We start from the raw sequence: 27,637 nt of genomic DNA on the forward strand, positions 1-27,637 counted from the left end.
CCATTTGAAGTTGTTCTGCTAACTTTTTATCTCGTAAACCCACAACAAGTCTGTCGCGTATCATCTCGTCATGTAAGGCTCCGTAGCCACAGTGTTCTGCTAAACAATAAAGCGCAGTGATAAAATTGTCTGTTGTTTCTCCGTTTTCTTGGTGTCTTTGGTTGAACTTTGCACGTTCAAAAATCACATTTCTTCTCACTACGAAATGGTTTTCGAGTCGGTTAATTACAACTGCATAGTCTGTCTGCTCTTCTTCTGTTAGAGCGAGAGACGTTATAACGTCCTCGACATCCTCTCCCATAGTGTATATTAAGGTGTTTACCTGATTTTCACCCGGCTGTGCGTCTAGCCGTGATGCTATCCGATATCTTTCAAACCTTTTTCTCCACCTGGGCCATTCCTCTGGCTTCGAAACGTCAAATTTTTGTGGTGGGGGAATTTGTAACCGCTCCATATTCCTCACTTCCATCTTCCGGTAGGCTAGTTCGCACGCTGTTTCTTTTCAAATCGTCTTAAAGTTAGACCGAATTGTGTCTGTCTGTTTCTAACACACTTCTGACACCATGTTATGTCTCCTGATGCAAACTCGATGAATGAAACAGCAACTGACAACACTCGAAAGATACTTGAGTTGGAGCTTTACTTAAACATGTCAAACTCTCCATACAAGTGAACATTATTCCCTCGTCCTGTAGAGGGCAGTAATACTCCTCTAGTATTTACTTGCTAACACAACAATTACAGCGTTCGCGACGCCACCGGATGTCCGGTGTTTGCTCTTACCGGTCCGGGCGGAAACATCCGGGCGGAACCAAAACTTCCCAATTTTTGGTTCCGCCTAAAAGATCGTCACTCCTGTGACATTATCCCTTACTTATCAGAATGGTTTTCGTAAAGGGCGTAGTACAATAGATGCTGCCTTATGTTTAGAAACAGATATAAGAAAAGCACAAATAAACAGAGAAGTAGTAGTTGGTATATTTTTTGATATTGAATAAGCATACGATATGCTCTGGAAAGAGGGGCTGTTAATTAAATTAGAACAACTCGGGATAGAAGGTAGAATGTTTAATTGGATAAAAAATTTCTTGCTTGATAGAACAGTTCAGGTAAGGGTTGGATCATCATATTCCAAGATATATAAAATAGACAATGGTACTCCTCAAGGTAGTGTGTGCAGTCCTGTACTATTTAATCTTATGATAAATGAAATCTTTCAAAAAATTAATTTGGATGTAAGAAGATCCCTTTATGCAGATGATGGAGCAATATGGAAGAGGGGTAGAAGTATATCACACGTAACTCAAGGTATACAAACGGCAGTTAGTGAAGTGGAGAGATGGGCAAATAAGTGGAGTTTCCGGTTGTCAATATCCAAGACTCAACTAATATGTTTCACAAAAAGAAATCGTATCCCAGAAATTAAAATAAAATTGTATGGGCAGGTATTAGAACAGGTTAAAGTTGTAAAGTATTTGGGATTATGGATGGATTCTAGGTTGACCTTTAAAATACATATTCAGAAAGTGGTAGATAAATGTAAAAAAAGTAATAATGTTCTAAGGTGTTTGGCAGGAGTCAAATGGGGCGCAAGTCGAAAATCCTTGCAGCGCATATATAAGACTCTGATAAGATCAGTGTTGGATTATGGATGTATAATATATGGATCTGCGTCTTTATCCTTGCTTAAGAAGATAGAAGTAGTGCAAGCTCAATCACTAAGAATCTGCTGTGGGGCTTATCGATCCTCTCCAGTATCAGCATTGCAAGTAGAAGTAGGAGAAATGCCCATGTGTATACGAAGATTACAGTTGACAATGAGTTATTGGGTTAGTTTAAAAGGCCATTCAGAGAGTCACCCAGTTAAGGATATACTAAAGGAATGCTGGGAATATGGGAAAAATAATGTCAGAAGTTTTGGTTGGATAGTAAATAAGGATGCTACAAATTTGGGTATTATCCAAATTGAAGTTAGTCCAACTGTAACTGTGCCTAATGTACCTCCATGGTTTTTTCCTGTGCCTATAGTTGATCTTTATTTGCATCAATTTAAAAATGAAATGTCTATTCCTGTGGAAAGCTTTGTACAACAGTATCTGAATGAGGTATACTCTTCAATGATCCAAGTGTATACAGATGGATCTAAGGACCCAATATCGGGACGTACAGCTTCAGCAGTATATGTGCAAAGTTTTCAAATAAATATCCTAAAAAGGACTTCTGATTTTGCTTCAGTTTTCACTACTGAACTAATAGCTATCTTACTAGCCGTCCAATGGGTGGAAGAAGCTCAACCATCAAGGACTGTTATTTGTTCAGACTCACTGTCTGCTTTAAGTAGTTTAAAAAGTGGACAGTCTGCCTCAAGACAAAATTTAATCTATGAAATACTAATGTATCTTAATAGAATTCAAAATATGGGAATAATATTGAGATTTCTTTGGGTACCTGCACATGTAGGTGTAGAAGGCAATGAAAAGGTGGACAAATTAGCTAAACAGGCTTTGGAGCATGTGGATATTGATTTTAAAATTCCACTAAGTAAAACCGAAGTAAAAGGAAGAATTCGGGAACTAATGAGCAACAAATGGCAAGAGATGTGGGATGGGGAAACAAAAGGCAGACACCTTTATAATATTCAAAGACATGTTGGTAAAGGAAGAATGGTTAGGAATAAGAGGAATGATGATACTATTTCTCGACTCCGAATTGGACATTTTATGTGAAACAGGTTTATGTGAATTTTGTGATGAAGAAGAGCCTGAGACTGTTGAGCATGTAATAATGAAATGTGGAAAATATAATAGAGAGAGAGAAGAATTATTAAATAAAATGAGAAACTTTGGAAACAACAATGTAATCCTTTTAGATTTACTCAATTGTACAGGAAAATCCATAGTGCAAACGGAATTAATTAGGTACCTTAAAAACACAAGATTAGACTGTAGAATATAACAATTGATAAAGGTTTAATGTTTAAGTAAAATTAGTGTATTTAAAATGTTTTTTTTTCTTTTCTTTTCTTCTTTTTTGTTTTTTTTTTTTGTTTTTTTTTTCTCTAATAAATGTCCTCCTCTCTATATAATGTTCCACACTCCAGTCCAGTTGGTGGCGGTAATACACCATAAGTTGGCTTGTCAACCGCCAATAAACAGTACAAGAAGAAGAAGAAGAAGAAGAAGAAGAAGAAGAAGAAGAAGAAGAAGAAGAAGAAGAAGAAGAAGAAGAAGAAGAAGAAGAAGAAGAAGAAGGAGAGCGATGCTGTGCTATGGAGAGCGGCATATTGTTTGTAAGGTACGAAAGATCATTTAATGTCATAAACTCTGTGGAATGTGTATAAAAATGAATAGCTTGTGTGTAACTATCCATATGTTTTAATCTCTCTTATCTAAATATGCAACGTTAGTTATTAGCATTAGCTTCCGGACGCTATTGCGTCCAGAGTTTGCTTTATCCAGCTAACGTTAAGTCTTACACAGATATAAATACCACGCTTTTATTAGTAAGTTAATCACTTTCTGCATACAGACATAAAAACAAATATTAATATTACATATTATTTAATTGCATGACTATATTTTCCCAAGTTATTTTTACATTGGAAGTTCTTAGTGTTGATTCTGCTTAAATATTACACAATACGTGAATAATTAATCCTGTAATGGCACTTATGTAAATGTTTATATATTCAAACAATATCCAGTTGAAGAAATTTGAATGTATGTTTATTCACATAGCAGATGCCTTTATTCAAATCCATTTACAAATGAAAAAAACATTTAAGGGCAGTTTCCTGGACAGGAAATAGCTTAAACCAAGATTAGGCCTTAGTTTAATTAGGAAATATAACAAGGTTTAACAAACATGCCTTACTAAAAACATTACTTGTGTGCATTTTGAGGCAAAACAAAGGGCACACTGATGTATTTTAAGATATGTCAGCGCAAGTTGTTTTCAGTTTTGACAGCTCTTACAGCTCTTATATTTATTTTAGTCTAGGATTAGTCTAATCCCTGTCCGGGAAACCGCCCCAAAATGTTTTGTCCAAAGGCCCATGTAATGTTTAGTAAGACACTTAATATACAACACTTGTTTTGTATCTCAGTAATTTGTATTTGTTTCTCAGATGATTCTTCACTAGAGGTTACATTGAAGTCAGGCAATGACAGGAAGGATGGCTGGGGATTCCAAGATCTGATAAAAAAAGTTACATGAAGATACTTGGACTACTCATGGGACCAAAGAGCTGTAAGCAGAATAATTTGGAGTACAGTTTTCAAATGAAAGGACGTTGGTCACCTCAGCAAATACAGTAAATGACTTTTATTAGACACAAATCTTTCTTTTGAAACCCATATCTCACATCACAAAAGCAGCCTTCTTCCAGCAGAACATATCAACCGTCTCCGATGTGAAGAACCTTGTTCATGCATTTATGACATCTAGATTAGATTAGGTAGTTGTCCTGCATCCTTAATTAATAGGCTACAATTAGTGCAAAATCCCAGCTGCTAGAGTTCTTACAAGGTCACGCAAGTTCATATAACCCCAAATTTAGCATCTCTACAATAGTTACCAGTTAAATTCTGTATCGCGTACAAATTATTGCTACTCACTTATAAAGTCCCAAATGGTTTAGCTCCTACAGACAGAACTTCTAGTATGCTAATGCTACAACCAATCATGCTCCTTAATATCTCAAAACTCCAGACTTTTAGTAGTTCCTAGGATAGCAAAATCTACCAAAGCAGGGCAAGTTTTTTTTCCACCTATGGAAACTGTGGAACAGCCTTACTGACACTGTTCAGACACTCACTAGTTTAAATCTAGCCTAAAGACACCTCTTCAGTGTGCATAAACATAATTTCATCCTGTAACTTTGCATTAAGTTTATAAATAACTTTTTTTAAATTATCCTTAACCTAAAAAGCTCTTAACAGCAGCTATGGTAATTTTCTCTATTTGCTTTTTTTTAACTTCAGATTACACCAGCTCCAGTCTGGATCCTGTCTCTATCAGATGACCCTACACAAAAGGAAAGTTGACATCAGCCATCACAAGGACTTCAAAACTGTTTTTCAAAGTGGAGCTTGTTAAGAGATGATTGGGCCAGCCCAGTGTCAGTATGGAAAATGAACCAATGGGCCGCTGTCCCTGCTTTATGGGCCGGTTGTTGGCCAATTTAAAAAAAATCGGTTACACTTTATTTTGATAGTCCACTTTAGACATTCTACTAACTATAAATAACTTTGCAACTACATGTCAACTAACTTTCAATAATTTGCAACTATACGTCAACTAACTGTCATTAGAGTATTAGTAGATGGTAAGGGTTAGGGAAGAGGTTTGGGTTAGTGGAATAAGTTGACATGCACCTGCAAAGATACTTCTAGACAGTTGAAAGTCTGTTGAGATATCATCGCAATAAAGTGTTAGTAGATATTAAGCAGACAGTTGACTAATTCTCTAAAGATTGGTAGTTGATAAGTAGTTGCAACGTTACTTATAGTTAGTTAAATGTCTAAAGTGGACTATCGAAATAAAGTGTTACCAAAAAATCATATTATATTCACCGGCCCCCAAGGATGTCGGCCCACCGGGCATTTGCCCGGTATGCCAGATTTACAGTCCAGCCCTGGTTTTAACTATGTATCCCCTACAGTACTGACTGATGAGTCAAATTTATGTCTTTATCTGTCTTTGGGCTCAATCTGACCCCATCTAGGTTATGAGTACTTATACCACGGGCCTGTTGAATGCTTTATTCTGATTGCAGGGTTCCTACAGGTTTCTTCAAGTTAAATTCAAGTCTTTTTAAGACCTTTTTAAGACCATTTATATAAAAAATTAATACCCATTTCACGTCCCTACCAGCAAAGAAAAACTAAAATACTTAAACTTGTGTTCATTTATTTTTCCGATGTGAAATGGGTAAAAAGATTATAAGCCAAGCAAGTGTGAAATTTTTTTTTCAGTAGGCCATAGAAAGTTTGCCAAACAATGTAAAGTTGTTAAGGAATTTCTGAGATTTTCTTTGATTTTTCCCACTTCTCCTTTGCCTGTTGCTGTGTTGTGTTGCAGTCTATGATTGTGGTGATCTTCATTTACTGAAGGCATCACGTGTTCGCAGTATTTTGTACTGTGACCCGGGACTGTGTTGCGTTCTCAATTATTGGATCCGCCACTCTTTATTTATACTACTTTATTAAACAAACAGAGATGCAAACACATGTATGTTCAAAAAAGAGAAAGGTAATCTAAGCCCTCACACCCAGGCAAATATCCAGATACTTAGGCTACATTGCCACAGACCCCTGCCATCCCTACCAACCTAGGTATATAGAGAAAAATGAAATTCGAAAATCAAAAGACGCCGACATTAATTTGGAATATTCAATTTCATTTTTTATGTTAAACCAAAACTCTTATTGAACTATCTAGCACTTCTTCTTGCTTTACTCCTTCTTCCTCTTCTTCCTGGCCACCTCCTGCAACGTATCCAGGGCCTTCCATCTGGCCGCATTCATTTATATTAATTTCACATTATATTTCATAAATCCAACCATAAATGAACAAAGCTGACAATGTTTGTCAAAGCATCACAAAACACTTTACTGTTTTTGCACTGACATATGAAGCAATACTTGTGTAGATGACCCCTTTTATCAAACTCTTTTGAATACAATAATATGTATAGTATATTAATGATAGAAAGTGCAGGTCTAGAGATTATAAATGTAATCGGTGTGTTATGGTTTATGTAGTTTTCTTTCCTTTTTTAGATAGAGCAGAAGCAGTAAAAGTGCCTCTTTTAATTCCTCTCTTGCAGATTAAAAGAGCTTAATCCACTTATTATTTTAGATTCAAAAGTCTACTTGCTGTCCCAGTGACTGGTGACTTTATATTAGAGCTTTGCGTTTTTTATATCTAGAGTCAGCTTGAGCTTTGCTCGTGCAATGGGCTTAATTAACATTCACATTGCTTTTTTGCTACCATCTTTGTGATCTTTGAGCAAACTTTTTAGATATAAAAAGATGGTTCATTAATAAGAATATTATTAAACAAAGGGACGGAGAAAGAAAGTGCAGCGCGTGGTCGTGACTTTCAAACCAAGCCAGTTGTTATCGCAATAGAAACGGAGGCACGCAGCTTGAAACTGCACGTGAACATTAGCGCTGACTGACCTTGATCACGGCCGTTTTCCTATCGACTCGGGTTTTACACATAATGTTAATCGGACACGGTCCTCCGTGAAAACCTCTATGAATACAACTCTGCTCAAGTTCAGAAACATGTTACGCTGAACTCGCTTCATGTCGCACCCAATTCATCGAGAAACAGAGAGCATGTGAACGTACAGCAGACTCATCGGGAGAGACACGATGTGCTCGCAACCAAAATGCCATTAATAATAAAAAGGCGCAGGCGCTTAAAAGCGATGTGTTTGCATCCCTGATTTAATCAAAATGTGGTTGACAAAGAAACTTTTAAGGAAAAATACAATATGGAGAAGTTACATACAGCACAATTTTTAAGACCCAGACATCAAAATTTAAGACTTTTTTAAGTCTTTTTAAGGTATTATTTCCAAATTCATAAATTCAATGCTTTTAAGGCTTTTTAAGACCCCGCGGGAACCCTGTGATTGGTTGAGAAATGGTCCATGGTTGTTGATTATTTTTTCTGTAAATTGCACACCTAACCTTTTAAATGTCTTAAAGCTCCCATAGCACCAGTTGTTTCTGCATTTCTGATGTTAATCTGGAGTACCTATAGAGTAGTATTACATCCTTTATATCTCCAAAGAGTCTTCAGTTTAATCAGATTTATAAAAGAAAGATTAGCTTTACAGATTTTTTTCCGATAACGTACAAAAAAATTCAGAAGGAGCTACTATCGCTTGTTACTACAAGTCATGCAACACTTTATACAACACTGTTTAACTTATGATTCACTACATGTTCGTGTCATTTATATAATGTACACGCGCCTATTTCAAACATAACACATAAGTCTTACTTACCGCATGCAACTCATGACCCGGTTGAGAAATCCAGCGTTAAACAAACACACAAGCAAATCTCCGCTGCTACCCCAGATAATAAACTATATCCATTGTTTCCATAAGGCTGGCTTTCTTCTCCTTACATCCAAAAACACACTTCTTCATTCATACCCTTTTGAATCTTGATATTACACAAAGCTGTCACGTGATGTGATGTTTGTAAGTTCTAGTGTCTCCTGCTGATTGACGGGTGGGCGGGGTTTTCCGGGGGAAGTGCCCATATAAAGAAGTGATGCGTATAGAAACCCCTGAAACGTCAGCTGGACCTGTATTCGAAAAAAACTTTCCAAAACTTGTACGAATTGCATTCGGCACAGAAATATGTATCACGCCCAACTGCTTTTTTGACGCTTTGCCACGTTTAAAGGTGACATAGAATGATTGAACTGAGTATTTATCCTTGTTCTGTGATGTGACATGTAGACAATTTTTTTTTGTTTGGGTCTGTAATGCCTTGGAAGCTTCCTAAAAACCTCTCTCAGAAAGCTCTATTAGGGTGTGGGATTTTAAACAAGTGGTTTTGCACCTATTTGGCTCCCCCTACTGGCTTAACTTGCAATCTCATTACTGATTGGCTGACTTTGCTGCCATTCAAAAAATGTAGCTAATTATTTTAAAGTGGAGGGGCAGTGAGATGCCTGTGATGTCATAAGCATCCGTTTTTCAGATTGGGCTGTTTTCTGACTGACATTTCTAAAAGGGATTTCTATGAGACTGAGATGTTTAGCATGTTTAGCACTTTTTGTATGTTTGTGAATGTGGGTAGACTACCATTATTCAACAAAGACAAGGTAAAAATGAGTTTTCATTCTGTCTCTGTCCCCTTTAGCATGAGGAAACAACTGTGTTAATAAGTCAGAATGCATGAAATACCATTGAACTAGGGCTGCACGATTAATCGAAAAAGAATCACGATCTCGATTCATACAGGTATGCGATCTTCATTTTAAATGACGGCGATTCACTTGCATATACAGTATTTCCCTGTATTCAGATTCTGCGTTTACGTGTTCACGTATTTAGATTACAATCCAAGAATATCAGTCAAACTTGCTAACACACACTCATACAGGTAAAACCAAACACTATTCATTCACCAATCAGACCCGATCGTTTCTTTCCTCTCTCTCATCTCATTTGCAGCGTTCCGCTGTCACTCGCGTGACGTATAACAAGGCGGCAGACCTAAACACAGTCGTTTACTTGGTGGATTTGGAGCGGCAATTTTCACCAAAACGAGAGGATTAACGAGCGTCATTGTGGAAAATCCTGGTGGCGACGGAGAAACTGAAGATGCAACAACAATGGTTCCGAAAGAAGGCAAGGAAATTATTTACCTCAGAACCTACCTTAATCGGAAGGCTGGAACCTCCGGAGGGCGCATGCAGGCTGTATACGTCATCAAGCATGGTTCATTTGAGTTAACGGAGCATTACATTCGCAAGTCATAAACATACTTCAACAATTTATTATTAACTAAAAATATTAGTCATCTTTATAACGTTAATTGTTAATTTTCTGAAATTATGATGCGCAGTTTAGAAATGCGACCTCCATAGAGGCTGCAGCCTTCAGATTGAGAACGGCCTCTGTGTCACCGCCACAAGTTCTCCATTAGAAAGGGTTTTTAGCATGAGGGGAACATTGTTACATGTCTGCGTTTCTCTCTGATGCCTCAAAATGTTGATCGTTTAGTCTTTTAAAGGTTTAACGTTAGTGTTTTTAAAGTTTTAAGGTTGGCCAGTTTGATAGTACAAAAAGCACAGGTGCAATTTAACAGCTAACATTAACAAATTTTAAATTACTCTAAATTTTAAGGGGTCTAAAATAAGAAAGAGACTTTTAAGACACGTTATTATAACTGAAAGTCCTCTAGCACGTTTTTTTTTAGTTAAGTGCATAATAAAAAAAAAAGAGAATCGGGTGAGAGAATCGGGATCTCAATTCCCATGGAAAAAATCGTGATTCACATTTTAGCTTGAATCGTGCAGCCCTACATTGAACCACCCCTTTAAAAATAGGCACCAGAGCAATGTTTGTGGTAACCATGGTATAGGTGGAATAATTGACTCTGATCCTTTGAATTCTTTGAAAATAACGCACACCTCTGCTTTGCGTCGTGCCACATTACCACTTTGGGTGTGCATTATTTTCAAATAATTCAACGGCCCTTCATTAATTATTCCGTACATAGTTCCCTTCAGCTCAGTGTTCATAACTTTTGCAACACAGAAATGCAATGTAAAATGAACAGAGGGCATTTTTATAGCATCGGGCAAATAAAAGCAGTCAAAAAATGCAGATTGAAGTAAATAAAAAATACACATGGAAAACATGGAGGAATGAGACAGAGACAAACTCTTTTGTGTTCTTCACACATAAATCTGTTTATTTGATGCTTACATGTATTGCAACACCAGAGAATTATCTAAACCTCCAATTAACAGTATTTGGTCACTGCTTATGAATGAAGATAACATCAATGTTGTGTGCATGTAAATATGATAAATCATGGTTGGTCATGTACACATGGACACAAAATATGCCTGTGTAGTGAAATTTCCTATGTGAACATAGAAATCAATACTATACTGTTTAATTGTAAAAGTATACTTTTATATATACTGTAATTACATTGTGCAGTTGCATGCCTCTGAGTCTGACAATCATTTAATTTTTCTCTTTACATGATGCGACATCCACTGGAACCTTGTATGGCTTGCATTTGTTCTCTGTGTTGCTGCAACAATATGGCCATAGTCTCTTCATGTCTCTTGTTGGAGTTCTCTATCATCACTGCAAACTCTTTAGCTCGATTACTTTCAGCTTCAGCTCTCTGTCTCCTAAACTCATCCATCTCCCGGGTCATCATGTCTGCCTTGTCCTTAAAGCCCTTCTCCAGCAGAGCCGCCTGCTCTCTCAGTTTACTTTCCATGGCACGCTCAGCTTCCAATCTCTGAAGCTTCATCTCTTCATCCATCTTCTGTTTCATCTGTATCATCCTCTCTTCATTACTACGTCTCTCCGCTTCCATCTTCTCTTCTAGTTGTCGTTGCTTCTCCTCTTTAGCTTTGATTTCCTGGTTCAAGAGGGCTGCTTTCTCTTGTTCCTCTGGTCATTTATTGACAAAAAAAGAAAACATGCTTTAAAAAAATCAGAGAAAAACTCAAACTATGTGATTAATTTTCCTTTAAAGGGATAGTTCACCCTAAAATAAAATTTAGCTGTTTATCAACTCAGGTCATCTGATATGTTGGTGCCATTGTTTCCTCGGTAGAACAATAAAAAGAATGAGTAAATAAACTGTAGTTTAGGTGAATTGGAGATACCAAATTGCCCCTCCCCTACCTGTTTATGGATTAAAATTTTGGTCACGTATTGACATCTTGTGAAGCCAATCGATGTTTTTTTTTTGCAAGACATTTTATTTTATTTACAACACTATTAGGGGTGGTTTCCCAGACATGGATTAGCTTAAGACAGGACTAAGCCTTAGTTTAATTAGGAAATATAATAAAACATTACTTGTGTGCATTTTGAAGCAAAACAAAGGGCACTGATGTATTTTAAGATATGTCAGTCCAAGTTGTTTTCACTTTGGACAGCTCTTACATTTATTTTAGTCTAGGACTAGTCTAATCCATGTCCGGGAAACCGCCCCTTTGTGTTTATGCAGAGGTGTTTGGCAATTCAGCCTCTCATTGCCGCCTATAGAGTACTTCCTGTACATCCTTCCTGTGTATCAGGGTTATTATAGTTAGTATTATAGTATTATAGAGTTTTTATTTTTATTTAGTTTTTTAACGTGTTATTTTATTTCAGTTTAGTTTTAGTTCTTTTAGTTGGTGCATAAATAGTTTTGATTTCGTTTCTATTTTTCAAAAATCATTACTTTTAGTTTTTATTTAGTTTTAGTATAGTTTCAGTCTTTAGCATAGTATCATGGTTGTGTACATACACCTTGCCAAATCTGGTAATGTTGAAAATAAGATAATAAGATTTTTTTTTAAATAAGTTTTTTTATTTAGTCCTGTCAATCAAAGGGCAGGACAAATACCACACCAACCAACACTCTAAATTCTGTTAGGTTATTTAAGCTGGGTATATATAATATAAATATATAAATATACATGTTTGGTTATAAATAATCATATGCTGGGTTGTTGTTAACCCAAACATGAGTTAAAACAACCCAGCATTGCATTGAAACAACCCAGCATATGCTTATTTAAAACCTAACGTGTGTTTTGTCCAATATTTTCCCAGCATTGGGTTAAAAATAACCCAGATTATTTAGATTGAATCAGCACATCTTACTTGTACAAACTTATGTCTGTGCACAACAACTGAAAATCAATGCAAAGTTTAATGTTCTGTCTATGAGTGTCCATTTCTGTACCAGAAGACATCATTCTACTAACAATTATTTGTTGACTTAATATTAATATATAATATTATTTGTTGATTATCCGCAAAAGCATATACAATTTCAGATAAGTTCAGCGGACATTCTTTATCATAGCAACCAAAAAGCGTCAGCTAACACTGCCAAGCAAGCGGTCGCTGTCAGCGTTTTCAGACATGTTTAACATTTAAATGCTTCCGTGCACAGTTCATTGATATAATTAAACCTTCTTTAGTTATTGTAATGGTTTGCCAGCAGAAGACAGGTTGTCTTAATAAACTAGCCGTCATACACATTCCGTGACACTGCTGTGCAGGTCAGGAGCTCTAATAGACATTCGTCTAATACCTCTAATAGACATTAAAGTCTTTGGGCTTTATTGTGTTATCCCTGACTATTTATGTATTTTAATGTATGACTCGGAGTGTTGTTTCATATTTTAATATTTAAGTGGTCAAATAAAATCAATCAATCAATCAATCAGTCTGCCACCTATTGGTCATTAATGATTCAGCAACCTCTGCTGAACATTTGCTTATGATTCGGTAATATGAGTGACTTCGTGTTCAACTGCTGATCCAATAACATTTAAAAAACGAAAACGCAAGTTTTGTTTTCCAAAATTTTAGTTAATTTTAGTTTGTTTTGCAGGTCCACATTTTAGTTATAGTTTAGTTTTAGTTTTTTTTTAGAAACCTTCGTTTTTATTTTATTTCAGTTAACTAAAATGTTTTTTCACTAATAGTTTCAGTTTTCGTGATAGTTTTAGTTTACTATAATAACCCTGCTGTGTATGTATATCTTAGAAGTGCGCTTTATCCTCTCACTCTACAGGTGGCAGTGAGAGGCCGCCACCAAAGAAGAAGATTGTGGTCATGTTTGGCAGAGGCTCCCCATTAAAGCGTAACTAAACCCCTGGTCAGAGCCTGACTCCACCCACTGCAATATTTGAAAAATGCAAGAAAAGTGGGCAGATCCCAACGGAGATAGAGGGGACGAACTAAGTGTGTGGTGAGATCGTAACAAGGGCGTGGTGAGCTTGAACCTGCTTACGTCACGAGTCATTTCTTGGACCCAACATCCAATAGGAAAATTCAACTGCAGTAGCCACCGTTCAACCTGAAGAGGGCAGCACTCAGACGTTTTTACACCATATATTGTAGTATTGAAACACTTTATATCCAAATGTCAAAAAACTTACTAAAATCAATGAACAGCACTAATAAAGCATCATTCTTACAGATCATTAACTAAAAAAAGTTTGTTTGGGGTTTAGTTACTCTTTAATGCTTGTAGAGGCGGTTTCCCGGACAGGGATTAGACTAGTCCTTGACAAAAATAATTGTAAGAGCTGTCAAAACTGAAAACAACTTGCACTGACTTATCTTAAAATACATCAGTGTGCCCTTTGTTTTGCCTCAAAATGTTCACAAGTAATGTTTTTAGTGAGGCATGTTTGTTAAAACTAGTTATATTTCCTAATTAAACTAAGGCCTAGTCCTGGTTTAAACTAATCCCTGTCCGGGAAACTGCCCCATAAAGTTGTAAATAGCTTCAATTTCTTGCAAAAATTTTTATAAATTGGCTTCACAAGATGTCAGTATGTCACAATCCGTCATGGGGATTAGTTTTGTTTTGGGTATATCTGCTTTTTAAGTCTTAAAGTGGCAGATCCATTAACTTGGAGTTGCTGTACTGAAGAAAAAAGTCAAAAAAATGCTCTGAGGGTGAGTAAATAAACTGCAGTTTTTTTAGATTAACTATACCTTTAAGGATATAAACTTTTGTTAATGCTTCTTAACATATTTTACACTTTAATAAGAATACTTTGCAACTCATTTCTATCTAAAGTGCACTCTTTCAATAACATCTGAATGTAACATTTGTTATAGCTGCATTTAAATAAAATAAATACATTAGTAGTTAAGTAAATAATAAATAACTAATTCCACATTAGAAGCCAAAGTAAAGTTAGCCGAGCCATAACATGCAGTGGAAAAGCGCTATACGTTTATGTGAACAATACACACAGAGTGTAAAATATGTGCAATACATGCATTGTGGAAACTTTATCTTACACATTGCTCATTGGTTTTAATTTTCGCTCTGTTGTGCACAATACTTTGACTTTCATTATCCAGCAGCACTCTCACAAGTATTTAAATCTTTGATGATGTGTTTCACAGTGAAACTGGTAGGAATTTACAAACTGGGTATTTGAAGGCTTAAGACTCTTACCCTTTATCTTTTTCTCTTTCTCAGTTAGGTTTTTGTCAGCCTGCAAAATGGCTTTAGATTCCACAGACTTCTGTTTCATAAACTCCTCTAGGACCTCTTCAGCCTATTGAAAAACAGAAACGATGAATAATTAAGACAACAATGAAAAAAATGATCATACTTCTATAATGTCTAATATGAGTATTGATGTGTAATATGAGCCAAACCTTGACTTCTTTTGCGGCCTGGATGTTATATTTTTCCACAATGTCCTCCAGATCCTTGCAGAAGAGTTTATAGCCACCAGGTTTGGTGTAGAGGCCTTGCTTGAGGTTTTCCGTAATTTGTGCAGTCAGGGATGACAGAAGATCCTCACATTTACTCTTTGAACTTTGCTCATTTAGGCTTAGGTATCCCTCAAAGAGATTATTAATGTTTTCCTATAAACATAACATTATGAGTGTTAGTAGCAGTTCTCAGATGTACTATAATCCATCAGATCACATTTATGATCATATCTATGACATGCTTTTCATACCTTAAGAGAGTTTAGGTACGTCCCATCAGTGTCCCTGAATGAACGCTTCATGAAGGTTTGTGTTGCCAGGTTGCTGAGCTGTTGGTGTTCTGAGGACACATCCTTCAGTTCCAAGGGAAAGGAGTTCTTCAGCTTCTCCATTCCACTCTTGTAGACCTCAAGCCCTTCTTTCACTGCAGCCTCATTCTCAATCGTTGCCATAGCGATCACAGCGTTCTCCAGACATGGCACAGACCCACTAGAGATGGTGTCCACGTATGTTTTTGCAAGATTACCCAGAACTGCAAAGAACCAAAAAAGAAGCCCGAAAACATAATGGTATTAAAGAATTGAAAGAATATAAATTAATTGAACAATAGATAACCAGTAGTAGATATTTTCTTATTACAGTTTTTCTCGATTGCTAAGACACATTTCTTGAATGCTGCTCTCCTTTTCTCTAAACTGTGAACACGAAACCCAGTTTTCAAGCTACATTCACAAAACCTCACATCACTTGCAAAACCAAACTTTCACCTCAAAACAGTTTAATCTGGGCTCAAAACTGAACTATGTTGTCAAATCGTGCCCTGAGTCAATCAAAATTAAAACACTACGGAACAGTCACTAAACACTGCATAGAAAAATAGAAAACACAGGACATGAAGCTTGAGAAATAAATGTTAATTGTTTACTGTAGGCTAAATGCACGTTGCAAATATAAAACAAACTGTGCATTTAACACTTGTACAAAAAGCAGAACATCTTATGCAGAACATATTCAATCACAGTAGCTCTGATTTCATCAGATATTACTGTTCTTACTGTTCTTTGTTTTCGCTGACCACCTCGACCTCCTCTCACACAAACTCTTCATCTCTATCCATTGTAGGGCCTTACAAACCAGTGCTCTCTGAACTGTCTTACTGTATTTGTTACCTCACATCTTTAGCCACAAGTGTGATCAATTTTGAGTTGTTGTGTTCAAGTGGTGACACTTGTGCTGTAATTGTGTTTGACTTTTGTCACCTGTGCTCACCATTTTGCAGCACGGGTGCATCACAATGAAAATGTGTTGGCAAGTTGTGTCTAAACAGGTGAAAAGTGCTTAAGGTTTTGCCAAAAGAGTGACTGATTCAATCAGTGGGTTCAGGCAACTGAGCATTTGGTTCAGACAATAGGGTTTAGTGTTTTAGCAATTGAGAAAAACTGTAACCACCCCTGCCAGTGACTGTGTATCCTTCTTTCAGCGTCTTCGTCTGGCTCTCCTGAAAGACAAACTTGCAGAAACGATCTGTGACCTTCAGGAAGTCAGGTTCAAGGTCAGCAGTATTTAAGCTCTCCAGGCGAGATACATTCTTAGGAGCAGTTGGAAATGGGAAAGTGAAGCATGTCCTTGAAGGGAAGAATTTTTGGATGCACTCCCTGGGTAGGTTGTACTTTGTCACATTATTCCCAGTGCCTAAAACAGATGAACACATGCTGTACCTTCTCAGATTAACCACATCAATAAATTATAAGTTTTAATTATTTAGTGAAGAAAAGTTGTGTTGTGATAATGAATTTGAGGACAAGTACAAAAATAATCTTGAATTACCATGTTTCAGCTTGAGAGCAAATTCTAGGTATTCATTTTCTGTTGCATCTTTGCCATCAATCTCTAGCTCAAGGGTGAAGTCTCTTACAGCCCAGATGAAACTAGGGAAGAAGCTCACAAACTCGATTGACTCGTCAACATTCTTGTTTGATGATTTGACTTTAATGCAGTCTGTTAGTTCAGTAACATAGCTGACAGTTTGTTCAGGCATTAAACAACAACTTGTGATGCAAAGTCTAATAAAACAAATGTTGCATTCAAGTATTGAAGTATTGTTGCATGAAGTATTACAGTTTTTCTTGATTGCTAAAACACTATAACCAGGCTTTTGAACTAAAATGAATAAAAATGTGCTTATGCATATACTGATTGTGTCTTTTTTTTGGTCATTTTTGAGCAGGAGAACCATAAGCAACTTATATGGATATATTGTTTTGAATTTATTGCACCAGTGTGTAATACTATAGTGTGTTTGAAAGCTTGTGTGTGATGTATGAGAGAAAAAGTTGGTTTTTCAGGTAGAGTGAATGGTTTTGAGCTTCATTTTGACCTGAATATTGGATGTTTGGAGAATTGTGTGAGATGTTATGATATTGTGTTTACTGTTTTGAGAATATGACGCATAGTTTCAAGAAATGTGTTTAAGCAACCGAGAAAAACTGTAAGAAAATTCAGTAGATGTAGTTGTAACAGAAATAAAGTTAAAACTCTCCTGTAATAAGTAAAGATGATAATGGTGTTTAATTCTCCTCTGCTGACATCTTGATTTAATTTGTTCATATGTTATTTGCAGGCTAAGTAAGGTGTAGTTATGTTTTTGTTGCGCTCTTCTTTTTTGTTGTATATGTAATACTTTTGTAAAACACTTGTAAGAAAAAATTATGAGGACGTTGAAGGTCTCAATCAAAAAGTAGTTTATTCAATCAAAGCAGTAGCAAAGTACACAAAGCACTCAGGGTTCATCGAAGTTGGAGGGAACCCTGAACAAAGTCAGTTTTAACATTTTATACAGTTTGAAATCTGTTTCCCCACCCCTAATGCTAATGCTGTACCATTTGAGATGTAAAGCAAGAATACCCATGTAAATGGCCACTCTCACTATTTGTACTCATTTCCAAAAGCTAATGCTGTACCCCTATAACATATGAATACTGATGCAAATTGCTCAATTCCTTACAGTCACCAAAGGAGTACTTAATCAAACTGTCGAATTGATCTTATTAGGATACCGTGCTCACCCAAGTGATTGGATGTGTAGACAGATATCTTTAATAATCATAGACCCCCTTTTGACCTGTGTTGGTTCTCGAAGTCTCACTTTTGCTCCCATACTATAATTAAGATAATATACATTTAGGTTATATTATCAGTGTATAGCTTGGACTGAGATCCCTTATGAAAATAACGTTTATTCAAGTATACTTCTTTTAAACAAAAAAAGAAATTATACTTTCAGTTTACTTTTTATGTACTTCTCTAAAATGTACTTTAGGTACTTCTCAAAAATAAAATAAAATTGTACTAAAGTATACTTGACCTATACTGACTGTATATTTGGCCTATACTTGTTTACTGACATATACTTGATAATAAAGTAAAAATGCAATAACGAAAGCTACATCAAGAAAAAGCCATATGAATAGCCCTGTTGAAAAATAAATATGTAAGGGATAATCCACGGCTAGCCATGCATTAAAGGGTTTTATTACACGGTTTTATTACATCTCTGGAATGCTTGATTCTGATTGGTCAGTCGAGACATTTGCAGGTTCGTTCTTTTCAAATAATAACCGCTCCAAAGTAATAACGCATAGCCGGTGCTACCTGTATGTTTAAAATCCCTCCGCGCCAACAAAGATTACTGTTTGGCGCCATCTTGTGACAAACACTGGAAAACCACAATTAAGAATGGAAAAAGTTTGACATTCATTTTAACATGTACGGAAAAAACAAAACATTTAAACAGTGGATAGAAGAACGAACAACGACAAGACACAGAGAGCTTACTGAAACTGAACTTGACAAAATAGAGCATGACAGCTATGAAGCCAACACACAAAAAAATACAGAATGGGCATTAAAACTTCTCAAAGACTGGCTAAAAGAGAAAAAAATGGAGACAGACAAGTATGAAGCAGAGGATCTTAATAAGGTATTACAATCATTTTATGCATCTGTGCAAAGTTTCGCGGAAGGATAAAAATGTTAATTTAAAACAAATATGTCAATAAAATGTTTCAAATTCATATTCATGTCCAGTTTTTTTCTTATGTGGCAAGTAGCCGTGTAATAAGCGGGATAATGTAGAGGCAGCCGGTAGTTATTGGGAAATTATTTCCCAATAACTACCGGCTGCCTCTACATTATCCCTTACTTAATGCACGACGTAGAGGCGAAGAACCACCCAACGGGTAGCCACCCAGTTTGCCTCTGCGAAGTGCATTAAAACCCTTTAATGCATGGCTAGCCGTGGATTATCCTGCTTATACCTTGGTTATTTGCCAGGTTAAAGCTGCAATTAATGTTTACAGTGTAATTTTTTAATAGACTGGTAAAAATTACGGTCATTTTCTTAAGTTAAGGCTCGCACTCCATCCACTTTAAATAAAGTAGTGCCATTGTATTGCTTTTATTTAAATGAATTATGACATTTATTCAGGGGCGAAAATTTCATCTAAATGTTGGGGGGGGGACAATAAACATACAATTTTTCAAGAACAATTTTTGAAGAGGACACCAATAATACAGGCAAAATTGTACTTGCAAGGAAATGTGTACAGATAGAAAACGTTTCTCTTTCTCTATGAACGGACGCAAATGTAATTTTAATATACATGAATGCAGAGGTGAAAAGAGTAATAAAATATTCCACTGAAGTAAAAGTAAAGTTACTTTAATAATATTTTACTTAAGTAAAAGTAAAGTTACTGGTCTAAAAATCTACTCAAGTAAAAAGTCATTTTAATTTTACTCAGAGTAAAAGTTACTTTTTTACAGCGGGGAGAGGTTTCTAGTATAGTTCACACAGGAAGGACATATACATCTCAAACTATGTTTTTAATTGTAAACATCTTAACAATTAAAGTGCAAAAACGAAAGTTAATAAAATAAAAAGCTTTTTTATAACTAAGAAACACTTATGGAATTATTTAATGATCTTTACAGGTGAGTTATGCGCTTTTGAAGCAAAAATAATATGAGGTCAGCAGCTAGTAAACACAATCACTATAGTAAGGTTGTAATTGATGTATTGCTGCTGGTAACATACATTATGTTATTAAACTATATACATAAATGAGCATATAATGAGAGTGCCATGGCTATACACTATACATCCTTTACACGTTTATTGTATTCTAGCTTCCCAGACCTGTTTATCTAATGTATCTCAATCTCTCTCTCTCTCTCTCTCTCTCTCTCTCTCTCTCTCGCGCTCTCTCTCTCTCTCTCTCTCTCTCTCTCTCTCTCTCTCTCTCTCTCTCTCTCTGCAATGTCTATGATCTGCGCATTCTCGAGGATGTTCTTAAGTTGTTTGACTTGACGTGAAGCTGCTAGACCTCGAAGATAATGCGCATGTATTAAAAACGCATCGTGCAAATTAGCGGTTAAAACCCGGTCGGCAATTCTCAAACTCCGTACTCAAGAGCATTAACCCTACCTGAATGCATTAGCCCGCGCCTGTCTCATCCCTCTCCATGGTTCTTTTTGCGCGTTCCCCCACCCATCAATCAATCATCCGTGGCGCGTCTTTATCACCTTACTTTTTTATTTTTTTTTATTCAGTAACGGATATGATTTAACATGTAGCTACATAGCCTACAATACTTTAAACAAAACATACTTAAGTAAAAGTAAAAGTACAGATTTTAAAAACTACTCAAAGTAAAAGTACACAAAAAACTTAGTTACAGCAAGGTGAGTAAATGTAATTTGTTACTTTCAGCTCTGCCTCACCTCCAGTGATGGGAATAACGGCGTTATAAGTTATTGGCGTTAGTAACTGCGTTATTTTTTTCAGTAACGAGTAATCAAATAAATTACTGTTTCCCCTGTTATAACGCCGATATCGTTACTGACATTAAAGTGCTGCACTTTACTAAAATTGATCTTACTGTAGTGATTTTCAGCCGCGTATGCTCACTCTCTCAGCCAAACACTGTTTTTCTCTTGTGTGTGTTGTGAGAAACATAACGGATGATGATTGGCTTAATTTCCATCGGTAGCCAACCAGAGGCAGAGTTCACAAAAAGGCCCGCCCACAAGTGCAGTCCGAGTCCGAGGAGCGAGCAGTGTTAAAAAGTCTGAGCAACTTGGTCACTTTTTCGCTAGACTTTTGTAGACTGCCATGAAAATATGCGTCATTTTCTCTTCTCAACGAGCAGCGCTGCTGCTAACTGTGCCCCATCTCAAAGCACTGACATGCAGCCCGGTCATCGCGCATCAATCACTCCGAAAACACCGGCGACAGGGCGATGGCAAGTACAACAAGCTCAAAGGTAGCGGTCGCAAACACGAAGTAGTTTGCTTATGAACTTATGGATATCTCTGTACTGTCTGCCGCTGGTTGTGTCAGCTCCTGTAAGCGTACGGGCCAACCAAACGACCCAAGAAGAGTTTGGAACAAAACGAGGGAGGATCAATTTGTTGTTGCATTATCTGGATGGAGAGAGCTTCACGACAACATTTATCTAGACCGAGATTCTGATCCTGCTTGTGTTTTACGCGATGGGTGAGTTGTTTTGATTCGTAACCCTTCAAAAAACGTATGCTATTATATTGATCACAACATTAGTGTGTAGATTGTAATCAGCGCGTCTTCCCGCGGACGATATGCACATCAAAGGTATTGTACAGCAATATAAATGGTCATTTTAAGACACTTCACAATAAGATTTGTACTGTCAATACATTATGTCAAAAATCATTGTAGATTGTAAGTTGAAAACTTAATTCTGTGCTGTGTTTACCATCGAATTTGGACTAATACTGTAATATCAATATGACTAACAATTTCGTTTTGAACATCACATATAAACTTACATAATGAAATAAACGATGTCATCAAACGCAACATTTATAAGATTTGATTACCTTACGTGATTTCTCGTTCGCGTCTGATTGATGGCCATCAGTGGTTGAGTTAAAGACTACAAATCCCATAATTCCACGCTGCTTCAGAGCGTCAGTAAACAACATCATTGTTATTGTTTGATCTGGCGCCATCTAGCGGCGAAAATAATACAAACTGCATCTTTAACTCTTGTTCTGGACTCCATTTCCCATAATCCAGCATACCTGGACTGATTATTCTGCCACCTGAAACTCATTACACAGCATATATAAACTCCCTGGAGTCTTGATTTGCCCCGGCTGTCATCGCTGCCTGTTTGTTGCTTCCCCTGACCCTTTTGCCTGTTTCATGACTACAAGATTTGCCTGCCATTGTTGTGTTTGCTGTTGTTTGACCTTGCCTGTTGGAATATGAGTGTATTTAATAAAAACCTGCAAATGGATCCTCAGTGTCAAAGTGCTTTGTTACACAAGCAGAACACAATTAGTAACCTACTAGTTTTACTGAGAGTACACTAACAGAAAACTTGCATGTATGCTTTCGGTTTGACTAGTACACTACTAGTTAACTAAAAGTATAGTAAAAGAATACTTGCAAGTATATCTGCAGCCCAAATTAATAACCTACTAATTTACTAGAGTACACTAAAAGAACATTTGCATTTACACTTGAAGTATAAGTCTAGCAAACTACTTGTAAACTCATGAGTTCACTTGCAGTACAAATGAAGAACGTAAGTTGACTACTCTTACACTTATTGTACACTTAGAAGTATACTTTTATATATTAAAAGTGGGCCAATTTAGTCCAAAGTGGTATTCAAGTAGTACACTCACAAGTATATTACTAGAACATAGATGTTAGTACACTTTCTACTTAAAACCCAGCTAGCAAAAATTGTGCAGGCCGAAACGATTAAGGCTGGAACACTCGGCAGATCTTCGGCATGAATCTAGGTCCGATTGCTCTGCGAGCGCTCGGTTTTAATGCGGCCCGAGCACTCGGTTTTAACACGGCCCGAGCACTCAGTTATAACGTCGCCCGAACACATGGCCAAGCACTCGGTTTTAACGCGGCCCGAGCACTCAGTTATAACGCAGCCCGATTGCAGAACCCCGAGTGAGAGGACGTAAGCTCCCCTCCAATCCCATTCCTTATTTGGGCTTGTATAAACTTTATTGATTTTATTGATTGGTTAATACTAAAATTACTAAGCAACCGTAATGCAACATAAACTAAAAATAAAACAGCACAAGGAAGACGAGTTTCATGGTTAATGCATTTTTTATTCAATTTTTTAACACACATTCTCTCTCTGACACACACACACACACACACACACACACGTTTTGTGAGGACATTCCATAGACGTAATGCATTTTATACCGTACAAACTGTATATCCAAACCCCAACCATCACAGAAAACTTTCTGCAACCTTAGATTTTCAAGAAACATCATTCTGTTTGAAACTCTCAGACAGTAAAAAAACATGCATAGACAAATCCAAATTAAACACTGCTGCTCATGACGACACATTGACGTCCTAAGAAACGAAACGATCGTTTTTTGCGAGAAAACGAACAGTATTTATATATTTTTACCTCTAATACAGTAGTATGCCTAGTCAAATGAGCCCATGCACAGCACCTTCTTTTTTGAGTTTTTATGGCGAGTTGCGAAGCAACTTCAAGGGGCATACCGCCACCTAATGTTTCGGTAGCCCTGTATAGCCCTCAAGCCATGCACCCGATACAGTAGGTGGCAGTATGCAAATATGAACTTGCTTCGCAACCCGCCATTAAAACTCAAAAGAAGAAGAAGGCGCTGTATTCGGGGTCAAAAATTATATAAATACAGCTCGGTTTGAACTAAAACGGTTGGAGTTACAAATCCGCATTTGTGTTGAAGAATAAAGTCACCTACATATTTGGCCTCCATTAAAACCATCCTTGATTTAACATAAGCCGAGTCATTTCCAGAAGTAGTCCAGATCATACAGCCAGAGCTGGGTTACTAACGGTGAACATGAATCAACCCAGAGCTTTCAGCTGTAACAAAAATGCATGTGCTAGATCGAGCTGCGGGGCCTGGTTAACACGCGCCGATGCCGAGTCTGAGCCGCAGGTGCCGCGGGGCAGCCGAGCTCGAGTGGCTTATACGTGCTAGCTGGGAGTAAACTTAAAACTATACTCCATCATTACTTAAGTATACTTAATAAAATGAACGTGAAGTATACTTCTTTTTCATAAGGGATTACCTCTATAATAATCAAGCCTTTTAGGGGAATGAGCTTGTTTTAACACCTAACTTGAAGTGCAATCTGTTTAGAGGCAGTCTGTAATTCTTACACACTTTTAAATAACTTTAGGTATTGTCAGAAGGATACTGCAGCTCTTCAATAGCATTGTTGTTAATCGTTCCTTGACTGTTGTATACCAGAGTGCTGCTCAGTAACACAGCCAGACAGAAGATGTTGGCATCATGCTTTGAGTCCCCCTGAGAAAAACAATTATAGTTTGAAAAAGAAAGTAGTTTGGAAAGAGTTGTTTTACTTTCCCTGCCTATTATTCAAATCAAACTAGTAAGCTATTAACTGAATACATGTGTCCAGAAATGTGGTGAATTTTATATTTGCTAACATGGTGCCATGACCTACAGTACCATCCCCTCCATCTCTCCTCCACACCATCAGAAGTATTCATGGCCCCTTTAAACTGACATTTGTCACTACTTGTAGTTTTTGGTAATTTGGCTGTCACATCACCTTATCGACGTCTCCGAGTCCCTCAGTGTCCAGCAGCACCAGAGTGGTTTCTTTTTCAATGGGGTGTGGCACACACCACATCCAGATGCCCTTCGTCTTGGACTCAATTGTACTGCCCAGGGCAAATCCTAATAATACCATACCAAAAACAAGAGACAAATCTAACTGCAAGCAACAATTACCAGGGCCAAGCCAAAAAGAGAACAGAAGGAAGTAAAGTTGAGTTTGGATGAGCAGATTACAGAACCTAGGAAAATCTCTTGATTTCAGACGAAAGAATATAAATGCTATCATCAAAAAGCTGTGTTCTCATTCAGTGAAATCTCTCCCTCTCTTCTCGAGGAGCATTGTTAGCTAGTGTGTCATGAACAGGCAAGGCGATGAACCCAGGCGCAAACACAGACAGAAAGACACTGACACTATTATACAAACGGAAAACAAAAACCCACGAAGGGGGTAAAATCAACGTAACACAAGGCAAAAATACACAAGACCGACTAAACACTAAACTGGACTAGACTATGACATAAAACTAGACTAGACTGACTTAACACTAACAATGTACAATAAACAGACAATGAACTTTGCAAACTTAGGCAAAAATGAAAATGTTTCTATCTCAAAAACACTAGGTGGCTCAATGACAAAATTGTGCATGCAACCTCAAGTTATGACTGTGTTACATCTAGCTAGTTTCATAACTATACACTTTAGTGTAGCGAAGAAATAGTTTTATGACCTTAGGGCTTGCTTGATATCAAAAGTTTTGTTCAATTATAAGGCCAACTAGGGGTGCAATCATAAAAAAAATTGCATGGCCTTAGACTCTTCTTGTACATCAGTGTATCAAATCTGGTGAAAAAAATCACATTTCGTTGTGTAGTTATAACCATTTATGTGTAAAAAACAAAATTTGAAGGCATTTTTTCTTTTTTTGCAATTTTCAGAAATTTTTGATGTTAATTTTAATATAACGCCAATAGAGTTTTTTGTTCAGAAGGTAATGCTTTGTTTTTCCTATAGTGGTTTCGAGTCGATCGGAATAACGCTCGCTGAGATATTCGCGCGTGTGTTTTTTAAGCGCTGTTTTACTGCGCAGGGCTAACTGTAAGGCAAATTCTGAAAAACCCTCAGTACCTGACTGTCATCACAAATACCAAGTGTCGTGACAATACGCGTAACTTTGGCAAAGATACACCCTCAAATCCATTATAAATTTTTATAAAAATGACATCATATGGTCCAATCGTCTTGAGCCAAGGAATCAGAAGAAACAAGAATTTTGATTCTAGGACATATGGGTCTGTTGGTGGCGCTAGCGGGTTTGAGATAGAGGCTCCAAATTTGCTGTGGATATTATTTGGACTGTCCTCTATAAGTGTGCCAAATTTCCTACAAACGGTTCGCCCGTCGGAAGAAAAAAGGAATAAGAACCAGAACAGATACATGTTGGCTCTGCACCTTCAGTGTTTGGACCCTAATTACTTATATTAATGTTTCTATTTGCTCGTGTGTCCACAGTGTGCTAAAACACCAGGCATTCTTCTGAAAATTGCAGCTGTGGGCGCTTGTGAGTGATTTGGAGTCACAGGATATTTTTTTGCCACTTCAGTTACTAAATCCATGAATGTATTGTTTTAGATTTTGTCAATAGTTAGTTTGATCCTTAAAAAAGAATGTTGTGGTAATCTAGTACTACAAATAATAAGTTCTCCATTGTTATTCAGTCATATTGTACCAGTAAGATGTGATGGTTGGTCAGTGTGGTATTTGCCCCAACCCTCCTCCACCATGGTTGGACAGCTGGGTTAAAAGCAACAATTTGGTGGTCACACATGGCCATAAGCTTTGGTTGCTATCAGCATTGCACGTGAGGGTCTAACCTGTTTGTTTTCCTGCAAGTTGATTCATCAGGTAGGATTTCCCGGTGCGATAGAGACCGACCACAGCCACCACCACCACTGGCTGCTCGATCTTCAGCAGGATCTGGAGTGCTGACTGCTGTACACACAGCTTCCCATCTGACTCTGTCTCAATGAGGCAAACTGGCTTATCCATGGCCATTTCCCAACAAGTGATTTTGAGTTTACCAGACGTCTAATAGTTGTCCAAACAGAGCCCAGACGTCTAAGCAAAAACAATGCAAAATTTGGGTTGTAAGTGAAAATTTTATAGATGTCAAACCATAGCCCAAAAACAAATAAAAACAAATAAATGAAACCAAACAGCTTGTAATCACTGTTCACTTTGCTTATGGAATATCAAAAAGTTATTTGGGCAAAAATCACATGTAACCAAAGTTAAGTTTATTTAGAAGTGGGTTACTCAAAGCCGGACTATATCAGAACACTAATTAACTTAAATGGTAAAAGGGCGACTATTGCTTGCTGGGTTGAGATAAAGCTCCATTATTTTCTGTCCTGTTACCTTTTTCCCAAGTTCAAAACTTTCTAGGTTGACACTGGCTGTGTCCGAAACTGCAAACTTCCATACTATAGAGTAGTGGAGTGAGCTCTCAATTTAAATGGACATGGGGTGCCCTGCAGATTATAAGCAAGGATAGTGTCTACATTCCAATGAGACATCCTTTGCTTAGTGACAGCTTTCCCTCTCTGGTGACCACCGTAACAGACAAAGAGCTGGTCTGAGGTCCTGAGGCTTTGTGTGCGATCCACGTAGAGGCGCAGCGTGCGTACGGGACATAATAAAGCCATGGTTGGGTCTGCCTCCTCCGGGGGCAGCGCTTGCAAGCTCACCACCTGATCTCTGAAAGGAGTGGTGGGAACTTTGGGCACATAGCCTGGTCTGGGTCTGAGTGTTACACTCGAGAGCGGAGGACCAAACTGAAGGCACGAATCGTCGATGGGGAATGCATGTAGGTCCCCTACCCTCTTAACGGAGGCCAATGCGAGAAGGGTCAGAGCTTTCATTGTGAAAAACTTAGACTCACCGACTGCAGAGGCTCAAATGGATTTTCCTGCAGAGCTTTCAGCACCATG

The 27,637-nt window shown here is 37.3% G+C and overlaps 1 protein-coding gene and 1 long non-coding RNA gene across 3 annotated transcripts; one reads left to right on the forward strand and one right to left on the reverse strand.

Annotated features, from left to right (window-relative positions):
* Positions 1 to 3,198: 3,198 nt before the first annotated feature.
* On the forward strand, positions 3,199 to 6,512 carry LOC135779226 (uncharacterized). The gene is made up of 3 exons (XR_010544727.2): positions 3,199 to 3,294; positions 4,127 to 4,312; positions 4,983 to 6,512. It is a non-coding gene; the product is annotated as an uncharacterized lncRNA (long non-coding RNA).
* Positions 6,513 to 10,438: 3,926 nt separating this feature from the next.
* LOC135779227 (guanylate-binding protein 4-like) lies at positions 10,439 to 26,766 on the reverse strand. 2 transcript variants are annotated; one of them, XM_065289960.2, is made up of 9 exons: positions 26,522 to 26,766; positions 24,639 to 24,766; positions 24,261 to 24,370; positions 16,802 to 16,992; positions 16,424 to 16,666; positions 15,226 to 15,506; positions 14,915 to 15,127; positions 14,709 to 14,811; positions 10,439 to 11,176 (listed from the first exon to the last, which is right to left on the reverse strand). In XM_065289960.2, exons 1-9 carry the CDS (start codon positions 26,700 to 26,702, stop codon positions 10,749 to 10,751), a joined length of 1,878 nt encoding a protein of 625 aa, XP_065146032.1. In that variant the 5' UTR covers positions 26,703 to 26,766; the 3' UTR covers positions 10,439 to 10,748. The 2 variants fall into 2 exon arrangements, with proteins under 2 accessions (XP_065146032.1, XP_065146033.1); XM_065289961.2 differs by lacking the exons at positions 10,439 to 11,176; positions 14,709 to 14,811; positions 14,915 to 15,127 and having other exon boundaries at positions 15,220 to 15,506.
* Positions 26,767 to 27,637: the final 871 nt, after the last annotated feature.

This window comes from Paramisgurnus dabryanus, chromosome 1 (genome assembly GCF_030506205.2).
Source record: "Paramisgurnus dabryanus chromosome 1, PD_genome_1.1, whole genome shotgun sequence".
Taxonomy (NCBI): domain Eukaryota; kingdom Metazoa; phylum Chordata; class Actinopteri; order Cypriniformes; family Cobitidae; genus Paramisgurnus; species Paramisgurnus dabryanus.

Coding starts and splice junctions, on each gene's coding strand:
- LOC135779227 (XM_065289960.2), bottom strand. CDS start 26,702: ATGGCCATGGATAAGCCAGTTTGCCTCATTGAGACAGAGTCAGATGGG. Junction 24,371..24,638: donor GACTCGGAGACGTCGATAAG/GTGATGTGACAG, acceptor TGTTTTTCTCAG/GGGGACTCAAAGCATGATGC. Junction 16,667..16,801: donor TGCTCTCAAGCTGAAACATG/GTAATTCAAGAT, acceptor CATCTGTTTTAG/GCACTGGGAATAATGTGACA.